The sequence below is a fragment of the Hylobates moloch genome, unplaced genomic scaffold, assembly GCF_009828535.3.
Source record: "Hylobates moloch isolate HMO894 unplaced genomic scaffold, HMol_V3 SCAFFOLD_19, whole genome shotgun sequence".
Taxonomy (NCBI): Eukaryota; Metazoa; Chordata; class Mammalia; order Primates; family Hylobatidae; genus Hylobates; species Hylobates moloch.
This window is the reverse complement of record NW_026652294.1, coordinates 35,187,547-35,202,577: the sequence shown is the minus strand read 5'-3', so window position 1 is coordinate 35,202,577 and position 15,031 is coordinate 35,187,547. Positions and strand designations below refer to the sequence as shown.

Here is a 15,031-nt window from a genome sequence, read left to right as displayed (position 1 = left end):
TAGCAAATGGAGAGCTGGTGGAAAGAATGGAGAAGGGTTTGGTGGGAACTCTGAGGACCTGATCACTATTATCAGTGATCTGCAGGCTGTCTCTGGGCAGAAAGAGTAGATGTGTTCTGAATGGCCCCAGGGATGGTCACTTCGAGGAGGCAGGTTTCAGTTCACTAGAGGAAGAGAGTTACTGCTGTCAGAACTGTCCAGAGGAGATGAGCTGGAAAGCATCACGGATGTGTGTAACAGAAGGTGGTTGAGCACTCTCAGAGACACTGGAGAATGGATTCAGGCTGTACAGAGGCACCTTTTTTTTTTTTTTTTTTAAAGATGGAGTCTCACTCTGTTGCCCAGGCTGCAGTGCAGTGGTGATTTCAGCTCACTGCAACCTCTGCCTCCCGGGTTCAAGGAATTCTCCTGCCTCAGCCTTCTGAGTAGCTGGGACTACAGGTGCCCCTCACCATGCCAGGCTTATTTTTTTGTTTTTAGTAGAGATGGGGTTTCATCATGTTACCCAGGCTGGTCTTGAGCTCCTGGGCTCAAGTGATCCACCTGCCTTGAGCTCCCAAAGTGCTGGGATTACAGGCGTGAGCCAACGCATCTGGCACAAAGGCACATATTTTAAGAGATTTGTAGGTCCCACACATAAGAGAGCTTATGCAGATCTGGGGTGATCAGTGCCCTCCACCCTCAATAGTCTCCAGTGGCCCCATGGTGCCCTTACTGTAATAGCTGAACTCTTCATCCTGGGTCTGCCAGGTTCTTTTTATTCTGACCTCTAGCCCTCTCTTCCTCACCTGCCCTGTTCCTTTCCAGCCACACCAGGCAGGTCATAGTTCTCACTATCTGCCATACAGTATGTATGCTGACACTCTGTCCCCTCTACCTGAGATTGCGTCTCCCTCGCCATATACTTTCAAACTCCTAGTTATCCATTAAAGCACAGTTTAAGGGTTGTTTTTTTCTGGGCCATTTCCCCTAACGCCCCTCCCTGTCTTGGACTTCTCATCCCTGGAGTGTCTGTTGGCCCATGGTATAGTGGTTAATAGTGGCATCTGGAGTCATTCCAGGGTTCAAATTCAAGCTCCATCATGTACTAACCATATGCCTTAAAAAAAATACTTAACCTCTCTGTTCGCCACCAGCAAAAAGGTAGTACCTACCTTTAGAGTTGTGGAAAATATGAGTTGATCCATGTGAAGGGCTTAGAACTCTGCCTGGTGCTCACTAACACTGGCTGTTGTAAATAGTTTATACTCTTACTTCTCTCATTGTAATTGTCACACCTATTACATTGCTGCTGTTGGTTTACAGATCTGTCTTCTAGGCTGTGAGGTTTTTGAAGGGAAAGGACTATGTGTGCCCTATTCATCTTTGTATCATCCTTGTATCCACAGAGCCAAGCACAGGATCAGGTATTTATATATTATGTATATTATATAGCATATTAATATAACACTAATATAATATATATAATATTAATATACGAGGTATTATATATACTATATAATATATATAGTATATAGTATATATGTTACATAATGTACAAACTATATAATATATACTGCATAGTATATACTATATAATATATAGTATACACTATATAATACATAGTGTATACTATATACTATATGATATATATTATATAGTTTATATATTATAGTTTATATAGTATCTATTATATAATTTATACTATATGATATGGTATATACTATATAGTATACTATATCATATATAATATATACTATATAATTATGTGTATATATAATTATATATATTATATATAACATATATAATATATACTATATAATTATATATTATAATTACACATACTATATAATTACATAGTATATCTAATATATAATTATATATTATATGTAAATATAATATATAATTATATAGTATATATTATATATGTTATATATAATATATATAATTATATAGCATGATATATAGTATAGTATATAATTATATAGTATATGTTATATAATTATTAGCATATATTATATATACTATATAGCATAATATATACTATATAGTATATATTATATAATATGTGTGTGTGTGTGTGTGTGTGTATAATGGCAACTTATCAGATAGTGCTGAATGAATGTATGAGTAAATGGGCTTCTGTAAAGTCTTTTGGCCAGGATTTTGAAAATACATTTAAAGTTCAAAACCAATGGCAATAGGTAACATGTGGTACTCCTTAGTTTATAGAATTTGTTTATATTACTATCCTGCTTAATCCTCACTAAACCCTGTTTCACATCTAAATCCATTTTACAGTGGAGAAAACCCAAGCTTAATGAGGAAGCTGAGGTTTAGGGAGACTATGTAAACATACTTAAAAAAAAAAACAAACAAAAAAAAACAGTTTCTGTCTGTCACCCAGGCTGGAGTAAGTGGTATGATCACAACCCACTGCAACCGTGAACTCCCAGGCTCAAGTCGTCTTCCCACCTCAGACTCCTGGGTAGCAAACCTGAACATTTCTTTTCTTAAGACAGTCAGTTTCTGAGTGTTAGGAAATTACATAATTATTTGGTGAAGCTGTTCACAAAGCTGTGGTAATTTTGTTTCTTAGCCAGAATTGTTTGTTTTTGTTTTATTCGAAAATCCCTTTTATCATATTCATTAACTATTGATGAATCAATAGAATCTATTAAAAATAGCAAAAATGGCCTGGCGCAGTGGCTCATGCCTATAAACCCAGCAGTCTGGGAGGCCAAAGCAGGAGGATTGCTTGACCCCAGGAGTTTGAGACCAGTCTGGGTAACATAGTGAGACTTTGTTTCTACAAAAAAATAAAAAACTAGCTGAGCATGTCCCAGCCACTCAGGAGGCTGAGGTGGGAGGACCACTTGAACCTGGGAGGTCAAGGCTGCAGTGAGCTGTGATCATGCTACTGCACTCTAGCCTGGGTGGTAGATAAAGACCCTGTCTCAAAAAGGAAAAAAAAAATAGCAAAAATGTCACTATTTTTATAGCCTTGGTTATATAGAATTTTTGTTAGCAATACACAGCAGGAGTTGTATGGGAAGTTGGAGGTGCAGGGAGTGCTTGATTTGTGGAAGTTTTGGTGGAAGTGGGACTTGAGTGCTACCTTGAGATTTAGAGGGAGTGAGTCTCTCTTCTAGAGTTGATAGGCGTTCACCTGGACAAAAGGTGCTGAAAGCAACTTTTATAGATGGAGGAAAGTAATGGAGCAAAGAGGTTTTAAGCATTTGGTCTCCAGATGGTAAGGAACCCCAGGGGTTATCTGGTCAAAGGAAGGGGAAGGGAGTTGTAGTGAAGAACATGAACCCTGAAGCCTTAGATGCAAACACTAGCTGTGTGACCTCAGGCAAGGTACCTGACCTCTCTGTACAACTATAAGATGGGGAGGTTAATAGTACTGTTACTGTTATGAGGAATAAATGCCATTATAGCATATAAAATGCTGTGCTCAGTGCCTGGCATTTAACGAGTGCCCAAATATTGATTCAGACTTTCCAAGTCTGTGTGTCATTCCCAACCGAATGAATGATAGCTGTGCTAATCTCCTCAGACCTTGAGTCTTACAAATATCATTATTTTCTCAGTATGCTATAATGTGAACAAGTTGGGAAGTAGCTATTATCTGGTAGTGTAGTGTTCCCACCACAGGGCCTCGGAGAAGATGAGGCTATGCTCTGTGCCACCTCCTTCTTCCCCCACCTGCTCCACTTTCTTTTTGAGATGGAGTCTCGCTCTGTCGCCCAGTTTGGAGTGCAGTGGTGCGAGCTCAGCTAACTGCAAGCTCCGCCTCCTAGGTTCATGCCATTCTCCTGCCTCAGCTTCCCAAGTAGCTGGGACTACAGGCGCCCACCGCCACACCTGGCTAATTTTTTGTATTTGTAGTAGAGACGGGGTTTCACCGTGTTAGCCAGGATGGTCTCGATCTCCTGACTTCATGATCCACCCGCCTTGGCCTCCCAAAGTGCTGGGATTACAGGCGCCCACCACCACGCCTGGCTAATTTTTTGTAGTTTTAGTAGAGACGGGGTTTCACCATGTTAGCCAGGATGGTCTCGATGCCCTGACCTCGTGAACTGCCCTCCTTGGCCTCCCAAAGCGCTGGGATTACAGGCCGAGGCAAGTGGATCACTTGAGGCCAGGAGTTCGAGACCAGCCTGGCCAACATGGCAAAACCCCAGCTCTAGGAAAAATACAAAAATTAGCCACGTATGGTGGCGCATGCCTTTAATCCCAGCTACTCGGGAGGCTGAGGCATGGGAATCGCTTAAACTCTGGAGGCAGAGGTTGAAGTGAGCCGTGATCGCACCACTGCACTCCAGCCTGGTGTCTAAAAAAAAAAAAAAAAAAAAAAAGAAAAGAAAAAAAGAAAATTTAGACTTTTATTTTTATCAGTTGGACATGCACACGGTATATAGCTGACAAGACTTGAAGAAGAAACAATGGTTTCCTGCCGTCCTGTCCCAATGTCTCGTTCCCCAAGAACAATTAGTTTTCAACTCTAGCTGGTTCTTGAGTGTTTAACTCTGTATTACCAAGTAATATGTTTATGTTCTTTGGGATTGTTTTCAGTTTTAGGCTTTCTCTATTTTATTTCCACCATCAGTGATGAGACTTAGGTTGTCTTTCACCTTCCTATGCATGCACGTCCCCTGTCCTCCTTCTACAATTCTGTCCATTTTGTTTAGATCACGCTTTGATCTTTACCTTATTATGATTACGTAAGTTCTTTACATTGCTGTGCCATGTAGTACCATGTGTTTTTTTGGGTTTTTTTTTTTTTTTTTGAGACAGGGTCTTGCTCTGTCACCCAGGCTGGAGTACAGTGGTGCAACCTTGGCTCACTGCAGCCTCGACCCCCTAGGCTCAAGTGATCCTCCCACCTCAGCCTCTCGACTAGCTGGGATTACAGGTGTGTGCCACCATGCCTGGCTAGTTTTTGTATATTTTTGTAGAGTGGAGGTTTTGACACATTGCCCGCACTGGTCTTGAACTCCTGGACTCAAGCAATCCACCCACCTTAGCCTCCCAAAGTGCTGGGATTACAGGCATGAGCCACTGCATCTGGCCTTTTTTTTTTTTCCTATACATCTTTTTATTTTCTTTGGAGTTAACAATTGAATAGGTACTTTTATTTTCTTAATTTCGGTCTTTTATAATTAGTTTAGTCCCAGATTTTCTGCCAGTTGTCTAAATCTCCTCTAACAGAGACGTTCAATATGTTTAAACACATGAGCATTCTATCAACTTCATCTTCTCAAGGAAGTATTTCCTGAATCCTTCTGATCTGCTTTAATCTAGATTTATTCTCTAGGTCGGCTGTCCGGGCGTCATCTGAGAAGCTCCATCATCCTGGGGATTCATTTTCTCTTGTTTGGATCCCATTCTTCTCCTGTCTTGGCATATTTCTTCATTCCGGTGGCTGTGTCCTCTAGTAGCTTTCTGAAAAAGGGAGGATTGAGTAGTTCATCTTTTGAGAACCTTGCATGTGTAGGAATGATTTTCTTCTGCTCTCTCACAGTTGATGGGATTTGGGCTGAGTATTGACTTCCGGGTTAGAAAGGGCACGCCCCAGAATGTGGCAGTCACTGCTTTCATTGCCTTCTGGCTTCCGTGTGACTGCTGATTGAGTCCCATTTGGAATCTTGACCTTTGACATAGAAACTGTTTCTTCTCCCTGGAAGTAGGACTTCCCTTTTTCCTCAGTCTTAAAAAATTTCACTGTGATGCACTTTCATCCCGTGTGTAGGGTAATCAGCCCCTGCAGTCACAGAACTCATGTCCTTCAGTTTGGGGAAATGATCTTGAAGCATAATGATAGTGGTTTCCTCCCCTACATTTTCTGCATTCCATCTTTCTTAAACTCTTGTTTGGATGTGGGACGTCTTGAACTGGTCCCCTGATTTCCTTCGCTTTCCTCTCCCGGTTTCCATAGTTTTGTCTGTTGGCTCTACTTTGTGGGCACTTTTGTCACTTCACTTCACTTCCAACCTTTCCTTTGAGATTTTTGTTTTGTTGTGATATTTTCATTTTCAAGAGCTTTTTATTTTTATTTATTTAGTTTTGCTTTTGAGACGGAGTCTCGCTCTGTCGCCCAGGCTGGAGTGCAAGGGCGAGATCTCGGCTCACTGCAAGCTCCACCTCCCGAGTTCAAGCGATTCTCCTGCCTCAGCCTCCCCAGTAGCTGGGATTACAGGTGCCCACCACCACGCCCGGCTAATTTTTGTATTTTTGTAGAGATGGGGTTTCGCCATGTTGGCCAGGCTAGTTTCAAACTCCTGACCTCAGGTTGATCTGCCCGCCTCAGCCTCCCAAAGTGCTGGGATTACAGGCATGAGCCACCGTGCCCGACCTCATATTTTTATTTTTTAACTTTTTAGGTTCGGGGGTACACGTGCAGTTTTGTTATAGCGGTAAACTCATGTCATGGGGGTTGGTTGTACACGTTACAACTAAGCCAGTACCCAATAGTTATTTTTTCTGCTGCTCTCCCTCCTCTCACCCTCCCTCCTTAGGTAGGCCGCAGGGTCCGTTGTTCCTTCTTTGTGTTCATGAGTGCTCATCATTTAGCTCCCACTTGTAAGTGAGAACATGCAGTATTTGGTTTCCTGTTCCTGCCTTAGTTTGCTAAGGATAGTGGCCTCCAGCTCCACCCATGTTCACACAAAAGACATGATCTTGTTCTTTTTATGGCTGCATAGTATTCCATGGTGTATAGGTACCATATTTTCTTTTTTATTCTTTTCTTTTTCTCCGCCTTCTAGGTTCAAGTGATTCTCCTGCCTCAGCCTCCCGAGTAGCTGGGACTATAGGTGCCCACCACCACACCTGGCTAATTTTTGTATTTTTAGTAGAGATGGGGTTTCACCATATTGGACTGGCTGGTCTGGAACTCCTGACCTTGTGATCCATCCACCTTGGCCTCCCAAAGTGCTGGGATTACAGGTGTGAGCCACCACGCCTGGCCCTCTTTTTTTTCTTTTTACCTTATTTATGTTGAAGGACTACACATTTTCTTCATCCAGTCTGTCATTGTTGGGCATTTAGGTTGATTGCATGTCTTTGCTATTGTGAATAGTGCTGCAGTGAACATTAGTGTGTATGTGTCTTTATGGTGGAATGATATCTCTTCCTCTGGGTATATACCCAGTAATGGGATTGCTGGGTCAAATGGTAGTTCTGTTTTTAGCTCTTTGAAGAATCACCGCATTGCTTTCCACAGTGATCGAACTAATTTATACTGCCTTCAAGAGCTTTTAAACATTTTCTCAGTATCCTGTTTTTAGTAATAATATCCTGTTCTTTCATGATTGCAATATCTATTATGAGAGTAGTGGTTGCACAACTCTGAGTATACTAAGACCTACTGAATTATACACTTTAAAAGGATGAACTTTATAGTGTGTGAATTACATACCTTAGTAAAGTTGGTATTAAAAATGTTTTTTGGGCTGGGTGCAGTGGCTCACAGCTGTAATCCCAGCACTTTGGGAGGCCGAGGTGGGTGGATCACGAGGTCAAGAGATCAAGACCATCCTGGCCAACATGGTGAAACCCCATCTCTACTAAAAACACAAAAATTAGTTGGGCATGGTGGTGCATGCCTGTAGTCCTAGCTACTCGGGAGGCTGAGGAAGAATCGCTTGAACTCGGGAGGTGGAGGTTGCAGTGAGCCGAGGTCACACCACTGTACTCCAGTCTGGGCGACAGAGCAAGACTCTGTCTCAAAAAAAAGAAAAAAGAAAAAAAATGTTTTTGGCCAGGCGCAGTAGCTCACGCCTGTAATCCCAGCACTCGGGAGGCCGAGGCAGGCAGATCACTTGAGGCCAGGAATTCAGGACCAGCCTGGCCAACATGGTGAAATTCCATCTCAACCAAAAAATACAAAAAATTAGCCAGCCTGTAGTCCCAGCTACTTGGGAGGCTGAGACAGGATAATCACTTGAACCTGGGAGGCAGAGGTTGCAGTGAGCCGAGATCATGCCACTGCACTCCAGCTGGGGTGACAGAACTAAACTCTGTCTCAAATTAAAAAAAAAAAAACAAAAAAAAAACTTTAGAAAAATATTTCTCTGAAGGTATTAATCATCTTTTTGAAGTTTAATTTTCCCTGCATAGTCTGTCTTTTCTCCTAGTTGTCTTTTTTTTTTTTTTTAAGACAGAGTCTGGCTCTGTCACCCAGGCTGGAGTGCAGTGGCGCCATCTCAGCTCACTGCAACCTCCGCCTCCTGGCTTCAAGCGATTCTTGTGCTGCAGCCTCCTGAGTAGCTGGAATTACAGGCATGCGCCACCATGCCCAGCTAATTTTTTTGTATTTTTAGTAGAGACGGGGTTTCATCATGTTGGCCAGGCTGGTCTCAAATTCCTGGCCTCAAGTGATCCGCTGGCCTCAGCCTCCCAAAGTGCTGGGATTACAGATGTGAGCCACCACACCTGGCCTCTCCTAGTTGTTTTTTCTGAGTTTTATATTAAGGCTTTACTCAAATGTCCAGGTGACCTGGGCTGTCCACTCATTAAAGAATGGGGGACTAAAAAGCTGGTTGCTCTTTGTGTCTGGCTTGTCAACTGGTGGACTCACAGCGAGATGAACTGGCTGGCCCTTTCGTTGGGAGATCCCCAGTGTTGGCGGCTATAGGAGCGTTCCCTGAGCTTACCAGGTTCCCCAGAGACTGCTTTTCCAGTCATCTGCCTGAAGGATATGAGGCTATGGGGCTAGCTGCCAGCATTCTGAGAAACCTGGGGGAAGACTGAGTCTTACACATTGAGCAAGTAAACATCGGTGTCCCTATTCTCAGTGTGGTATTCTCACTTTCAGTTGTGCCTGGTATTTTCTAGTCCACATGCCATACTGCTCTCGAGAGAATACACCCCCAGATTTCTGCCAGGATTGGGGGTATCTGGCTTTTTTTTTTAGTAGGAAAGTTTTAAACATAGGAAAGTAGAAATAAGAGTAAAATTAGCTAGTTTCAACAATTACCAGCTTAAGGCCAATTTAATTTGTTCTAACCTGCCCCCTGCTTTTTCCTTCCCCTATCCATGTTATTTTTAAGTGAATCTTGACGTCATATCATTTCATCCATAAATATTTCATTATGTATCTCTACAAAATAACACTTTAAAAAACACATGCAACACTGCTGTCGCCCTTTTCTCCTCAAAGCAAAACAAAAAGTCCGGTTTCTCCTTAAGATCATTTAGAGCCGGGTGTGGTAACTCGCCTATAATCTCAACTCTTTGGGAGGCCGAGGTGGGAAAATCTCTTGAAGGCAGAAGTTTGAGACCAGCCTAGGCAGTAAAGTGTGAGACCTCTTCTCTACAGGAAAATTAAAGGATCAGCCAGGTGTGACATAGGCCTTAGTCCCGGCTACTTGGGAGGCTGAGGCAGGAGCATCTCTTGAGCCCAGGAGTTTGAGGTTACAGTGAGCTGATCGTGCTACAGCACTCCAACCTTGGTGACAGAGCAAGATTGTTTCTCAAAAAAAAAAAAAAGCATTTATCCAGTCAGTTATGCTTTTTGTTTTGTTTTGTGTTTGTTGTTGAGACAGAGTCTTGCTCTAGCACCCAGGCTGAAGTGCAGTGCTGCAATTTTGGCTCACTGCAACCTCCACCTCCTGGGTTCAAGTGATTCTCGTGCCTCAGCCTCTGGAGTAGCTGGAATTACAGGTGTGTGCCATGATGCCCAGCTAATATTTTGTAATTTTAGTAGATATGGAGTTTTGCTGGCTTGGCCAGGCTGGTCTTGAACTCCTGGCCTCAAGTGACCCACCCTTTTGGGAGGCACTTTGGCCTCCCAAGGTGCTAGAATTATAGGCATGAGCCAGCACACCTGGCCCAGTTCTGCTTTTTAAAATAGGCTTTTTACCACTTACATCCACTTTCCACAGCATCTGTTACTACCAGCCCCTAAGTCTTTTTGGGCCTGCAGCATGGGGCAGCTTCCTTCTCAGCCTTGCCTACCCAGATTAGAATTCCACCTTCTTGGATCAACCAACCAGGTACTACTTAGCCATCTGTTTCCAAGCTTCCAAAATTTTGTAGCTGTTGCATCTTGTATTCTTTGTGTGCTTAAAACACAACACACCCCAGGATCTCTTGATAATATTGTCTTAGTGGGTTTTGGGAGGGAACAGAGGTAAATGCATTTGTTTAGTATGACTTCTTTTGAACTATGAACACTCCTGATGGCTGGTTGTCCAGACACTGCTCTGAAGCCTTGAGGGATAGGGTAGGCATTTTTTCCCAGAGCCTCCTAACTCATCTTTTTTTTTTTTTTTTTTCTTTTTTTTGAGACAGAGTCTCGCTCTGTCACCCAGGCTGGAGCGCAGTGTGTGATCTTAGTGCACTGCAGCCTTTGCCTCCCGGGTTCAAGCAATTCTCTGCCTCAGCCTTCCAAGTAGCTGGGATTACAGGTGCCTGCCACCATGCCGGGCTAATTTTTTGTATTTTTAGTAGAGACGGAGTTTCACTATCTTGGCCAGGCTGGTCTTGAACTCCTGACCTCGTGATTCACCCACCTCCGCCTCCTAAAGTGCTGGGATTACAGGTGTGAACCACCGTGCCCGGCCTCCTAACCCATCTTTATACCCCATGACAACAGACAGGTCCACCTTTATCGTGAGTATTTCCCTCTGTCTTCTATCCAATGACATGAATTTTAACTGCAGCTTCCCTCGTTCCCATTACAGCCCATCAGGACTGTGTGACTCCCAGGCCTCTTTTCTCTACACTTAAGATTCCCCCAACAGGGCACAGTTTCTTTTTTTTTTTTTTTTTTTTGAGACGGAGTCTCGCTCTGTCACCCAGGCTGGAGTGCAGTGACGCAATCTCGGATCACTGCAAGCTCCGCCTCCCGGGTTCACGCCATTCTCCTGCCTCAGCCTCTCCGAGTAGCTGGGACTACAGGCGCCCGCCACCACGCCCGGCTAATTTTTTTGTATTTTTAGTAGAGACGGGGTTTCACCGTGGTCTCGATCTCCTGACCTCGTGATCCGCCCGCCTCGGCCTCCCAAAGTGCTGGGATTACAAGCGTGAGCCACCGCGCCCGGCTAGGGCACAGTTTCTAGTCTTCTCTCTATCATGGTTTCTGTCCTCTGATCTCTTTCATTCATTTCTTTTTGGTGTGTAGCTTCAAAACCAAACTCACCTTTCTTGATTGGGTCTAGTCAGAGTAGAAAAAGATAATACCTGCTCTCCTTTTGAATGTTACACCTTGATTAGTGTAGTCTTTGATCCTATTAACTTTTTGTATAATCTTGCCAGGTTGAATAGAGGCAAAAAGAATGCTGTGATCTTTTTCATGCTGCTTCTAAGCTTACTGTCCCCCTTACTGCATTTATGCCCATGTTTTTTGGACTCAAATACAGGAATTTGCATTTGTTCCTCTTAAACGCTGCATTGTTCAGAGGTCTATGATGGAAATGGGGTATTTATGTTAGTCATGAATCCTCTGTAGGATGTTTTCCTATTTCATGGAGGAGAGAAATAAGAAAAAGGGGCAGGAGTTTTAAGAAAGAGAGAGGGTTACTTGGAAAGGAGGCTTAAAGACTCCTGAAGTATTGCATGGTGAGGGCGATGTGTGAGTGAGAGTATCAGCAGGAGGACAGAAGGCATTGTTGAGGAAGGTATTGAAATCTGGGGAGAGAGGGCAGTTGCTAAGTGAGGTAAGTCTTGTAGGATGGAAGGGAAGGGGGTCAGGGACACCAGAGAGTGAGGTTAGAAAGGTGAAGGGGAACACTACAGGACCGATGTGCTTTCACTGTACTGGGTTCTGTTCAAATGTTGCTTAATCCAGGCAGCAGCCTGTGAGTTTGACAATATTTGCTCCATCTTTCAGATCAAGAAGCTGTGGCTTATGGAGGTAAAGAAACTTAGGTAAGATCACATAGCAGAGTAGTGATAGAGCAGATTTAAACCAAACTCTACTGTACCAGGTTCCCCAGATGGCCCAACATGGGCAAGAGGCAAGTTAGATTACAATTAAAGGTTGGTGAAAACAGGGCTGTGAAACAGATAAACCAAATTAGCTCTTGTGTCCAAGGAGTGTTTAAAAGAAAAAGCCCAGGTGGACATGGTGGCTCACGCCTGTAATCCCAGCACTTTGGGAGGCTGAGGTGGGTGGATCACCTGAGGTCAGGAGTTCGAGACCAGCCTGGCCAACATGGTGAAACCCCATCTCTACTGAAAATACAAAAAAAAAAAAAAAAAATTAGGTGAGCATTGTGGCAGGCGCCTATAATCCCAGCTACTCAGGAGGCTGAGGCAGGAGAATCACTTGAACCCGGGAGGCGGAGGTTGCAGTGAGCTGAGGTCGCACCACTGCACTCCGGCCTGGGCGACAAGAGCGAAACCGTGTCTCAAAAAGGGAAAAGAAAAAGCCCAGCTAAAGTCGAGGTGCTATTCTAAGCCAATTCTTTATATTCCGGCACTTCGCAACCAGTTGAAAAACTTTACGGTGGCTGCTTCCTTCTGAAATTATTTAGTGGGGAGGAGACTTACTACATAATTACTCACTTGGATTACTAAATGGTTACTCTCTTGGAATATAGATTGGAATACAAACAAGATGATAAAATTGCGTGTACATGTGTACTTGCATACATACATCCTACAAAGCACAGTGAGTTCCTGTTCTAAATTTATCTTTGGTTGATGTATATGGACTCTTCTCCCTGCAACCAAAAATAAATAAATCACTGGTCTTGAGAATTTTAAATAAAAGAAACAGTTACTTGAAACAGTCCTGATTTTCTTGCATCTCTTATCTTGTAGGCCTTTGCCCAGTTTGATGCTGAGGGTGATGGGACAGTTGATGCCGAGAACATGTTGGAGGCCCTCAAGAATTCCAGTGGAGCTAATCTTCAGGGGGAGCTGAGCCACATCATCAGACAACTGCAGGCCTGCTCTCTGGTTCCAGGTGAGGCTTCCATCTAGGTGCTGTCTTAGAGCCAAGGTGAACTTTGCTATACTACTGATTGAAATTAGGCAAAATTGTGGCCACATGCAGTAAACTCCCCCAACAGTGTGCATTAGGCACGTGATCTGAATTAGCATTTCGTTTAGTCATCTCCTTCATCCCCCAGTGCGGTGGTGGCTAAGCAGTTCTACCATTTTATAACATGAACCCTTGTCACGTGGCCGCTTTCCTTGTTGGATCTCTTTATTTCACTACAGAAGCCCTCCTTGGCCTTCACTGTTCATTCTCTTAGCATCCTGCATTCTTTTTTGCAACATACTACCATTGTAATTGATCAATTCATTATTCAATTATTAGTAAAGTGTTTGTCTTCACTCCTGTACTATAGTTCCATGAGGGCAGGGACCTTCTGTCTTACTTCTGCTCTGTCCTCACATTTGGGGGCATTTTTCTTGGCATGTGGTAAGCACTTAGTGGTTTTTTAGAAAGCTATTACAGTAGTCCCTCCTTACCCAATGCAGGAGATGTTCCAGCACCCCCAGTGGGTGCCTGAAACATCTGGGGTACTATATAGGATAGTACCCAACCCTATATATACTATATATTTTTCTGATATATATATACTTATGGTAAATTCTAATGTATAAATTAGGCATAATAAGAAGAGGTCAGGCTGGGCGTGGTGGCTCACGCCTGTAATCCCAGCACTTTGGGAGGCCGAGGCGGGCAGATCACGAGGTCAGGAGATCGAGACCATCCTGTCTAACACAGTGAAACCCCATCTCTACTGAAAATACAAAAAAATTAGCCGGGCATGGTGGCGGGCGCCTGTAGTCCAAGCTACTCAGGAGGCTGAGGCAGGAGAATGACGTGAACCTGGGAGGCGGAGCTTTCAGTGAGCCGAGATCGCACCACTGCACTCCAGCCTGGGTGACAAAGCCAGACTCCATCTCAAAAAAAAAAAAGGAAGAGGTCAGTAACAATAGCTGACAATAAAATAGAATGATTACAACGATATACTAAAATAAAAATTATGTGAATGTGGTCTCTCTCTCTCTCTCTCTCTCTCTGTATCTCACAGTATCTGTACCATACTCACCTATTTTGGGGTCTTTATTGACCACAGGTAACTGAAATTGTGGATAAGGGAGGACTACTATATTCAGAAATTTAAGTAAGAATAAAAATAGCTTAAAATTAAGCAATGCTGGCGGGGCACAGGGCTCACGCCTGTAATCCCAGCACTTTGGGAGGCCGAGGTGGTTGGAGTTCCCTACCTGAGGTCAGGAGTTCGAAACCAGACTGACCAACATAGAGAAACTCCGTCTCTACTAAAAATACAAAAATTAGCTGGGCATGTTGGCGCAAGCCTGTAATCCCAGCTATTCGGGAGGCTGAGGCAGGAGAATCACTTGAACCCCAGGAGGTGGTGGTTGCAGTGAGCTGAGATCACACCATTGCACTCCAGCCTGGGCAACAAGAGCGAAACTCCGTCTGGAAAAAAAAAAAAAAGAAAAGACATGACCTGTGTTTTTGTGCTTTTTTTTGGGGGAGCTCAGACTTACACATAAAGACAGAATCATAATAAAATTAACATTTGTTTTTTCCAGTGAGAAGACAATTGTGTTTGAAAGAGAAAGAAACTTTGTACATTTTCCTTTTAATCTTGGTTTACTTTACCTCAGCACTTTTCCCGCTCTGTGCACTTGGTGTCATAATACTTAGGGTCACTAGGGCAGCAATGGAGGTAAAATAGATTTGATAGACACATAAATGTAAATCTGATTGCTCTTGGCTCCTCTGGATTACTTACTGCTGAGTGATGTATTGAGCTAGGGAAGGATAGTTTCCATATATTAATGAAGAATGTATATTTCCAGCCAGACATGGTGGCTTATGCCTGTAATCTCAGCACTTTGGGAAGCCGAAGTGGAAGGATTGCTTGAGGCCAGGAGTTGAGACCAGCCTGGGCAACATAGTGAGACCCCATCTCTTAAGAAAAAAATGAGCAGGTCATGGTGGTATGCACCATTGGTCCCAGCTACTGGGGATGCTGAGGCAGGAGGATTGCTTGAGACCAGGAGGTTGAGGCTGCAGTGAGCCGTGATCACGCCACTGTACTCCAGCCCT

General features: G+C 43.5%; 1 protein-coding gene across 5 annotated transcripts in view; it reads left to right on the top strand.

The window, feature by feature from the left end:
• The window catches only part of ZZEF1 (zinc finger ZZ-type and EF-hand domain containing 1), a 136,898-nt gene that overhangs the window by 6,966 nt on the left and 114,901 nt on the right, over window positions 1-15,031 (top strand). For all 5 annotated transcript variants that reach the window (XR_009211131.1, XM_032138334.2, XM_032138333.2 and 2 more), the window contains exon 2: window positions 12,757-12,901. Coding sequence is in view for 4 of the 5 variants with exons in the window: in XM_032138334.2 (XP_031994225.1) it covers window positions 12,757-12,901 (145 nt within the window). In the remaining variant the exon portion in view is untranslated. The remainder of the gene's footprint in view (window positions 1-12,756; window positions 12,902-15,031) is intronic.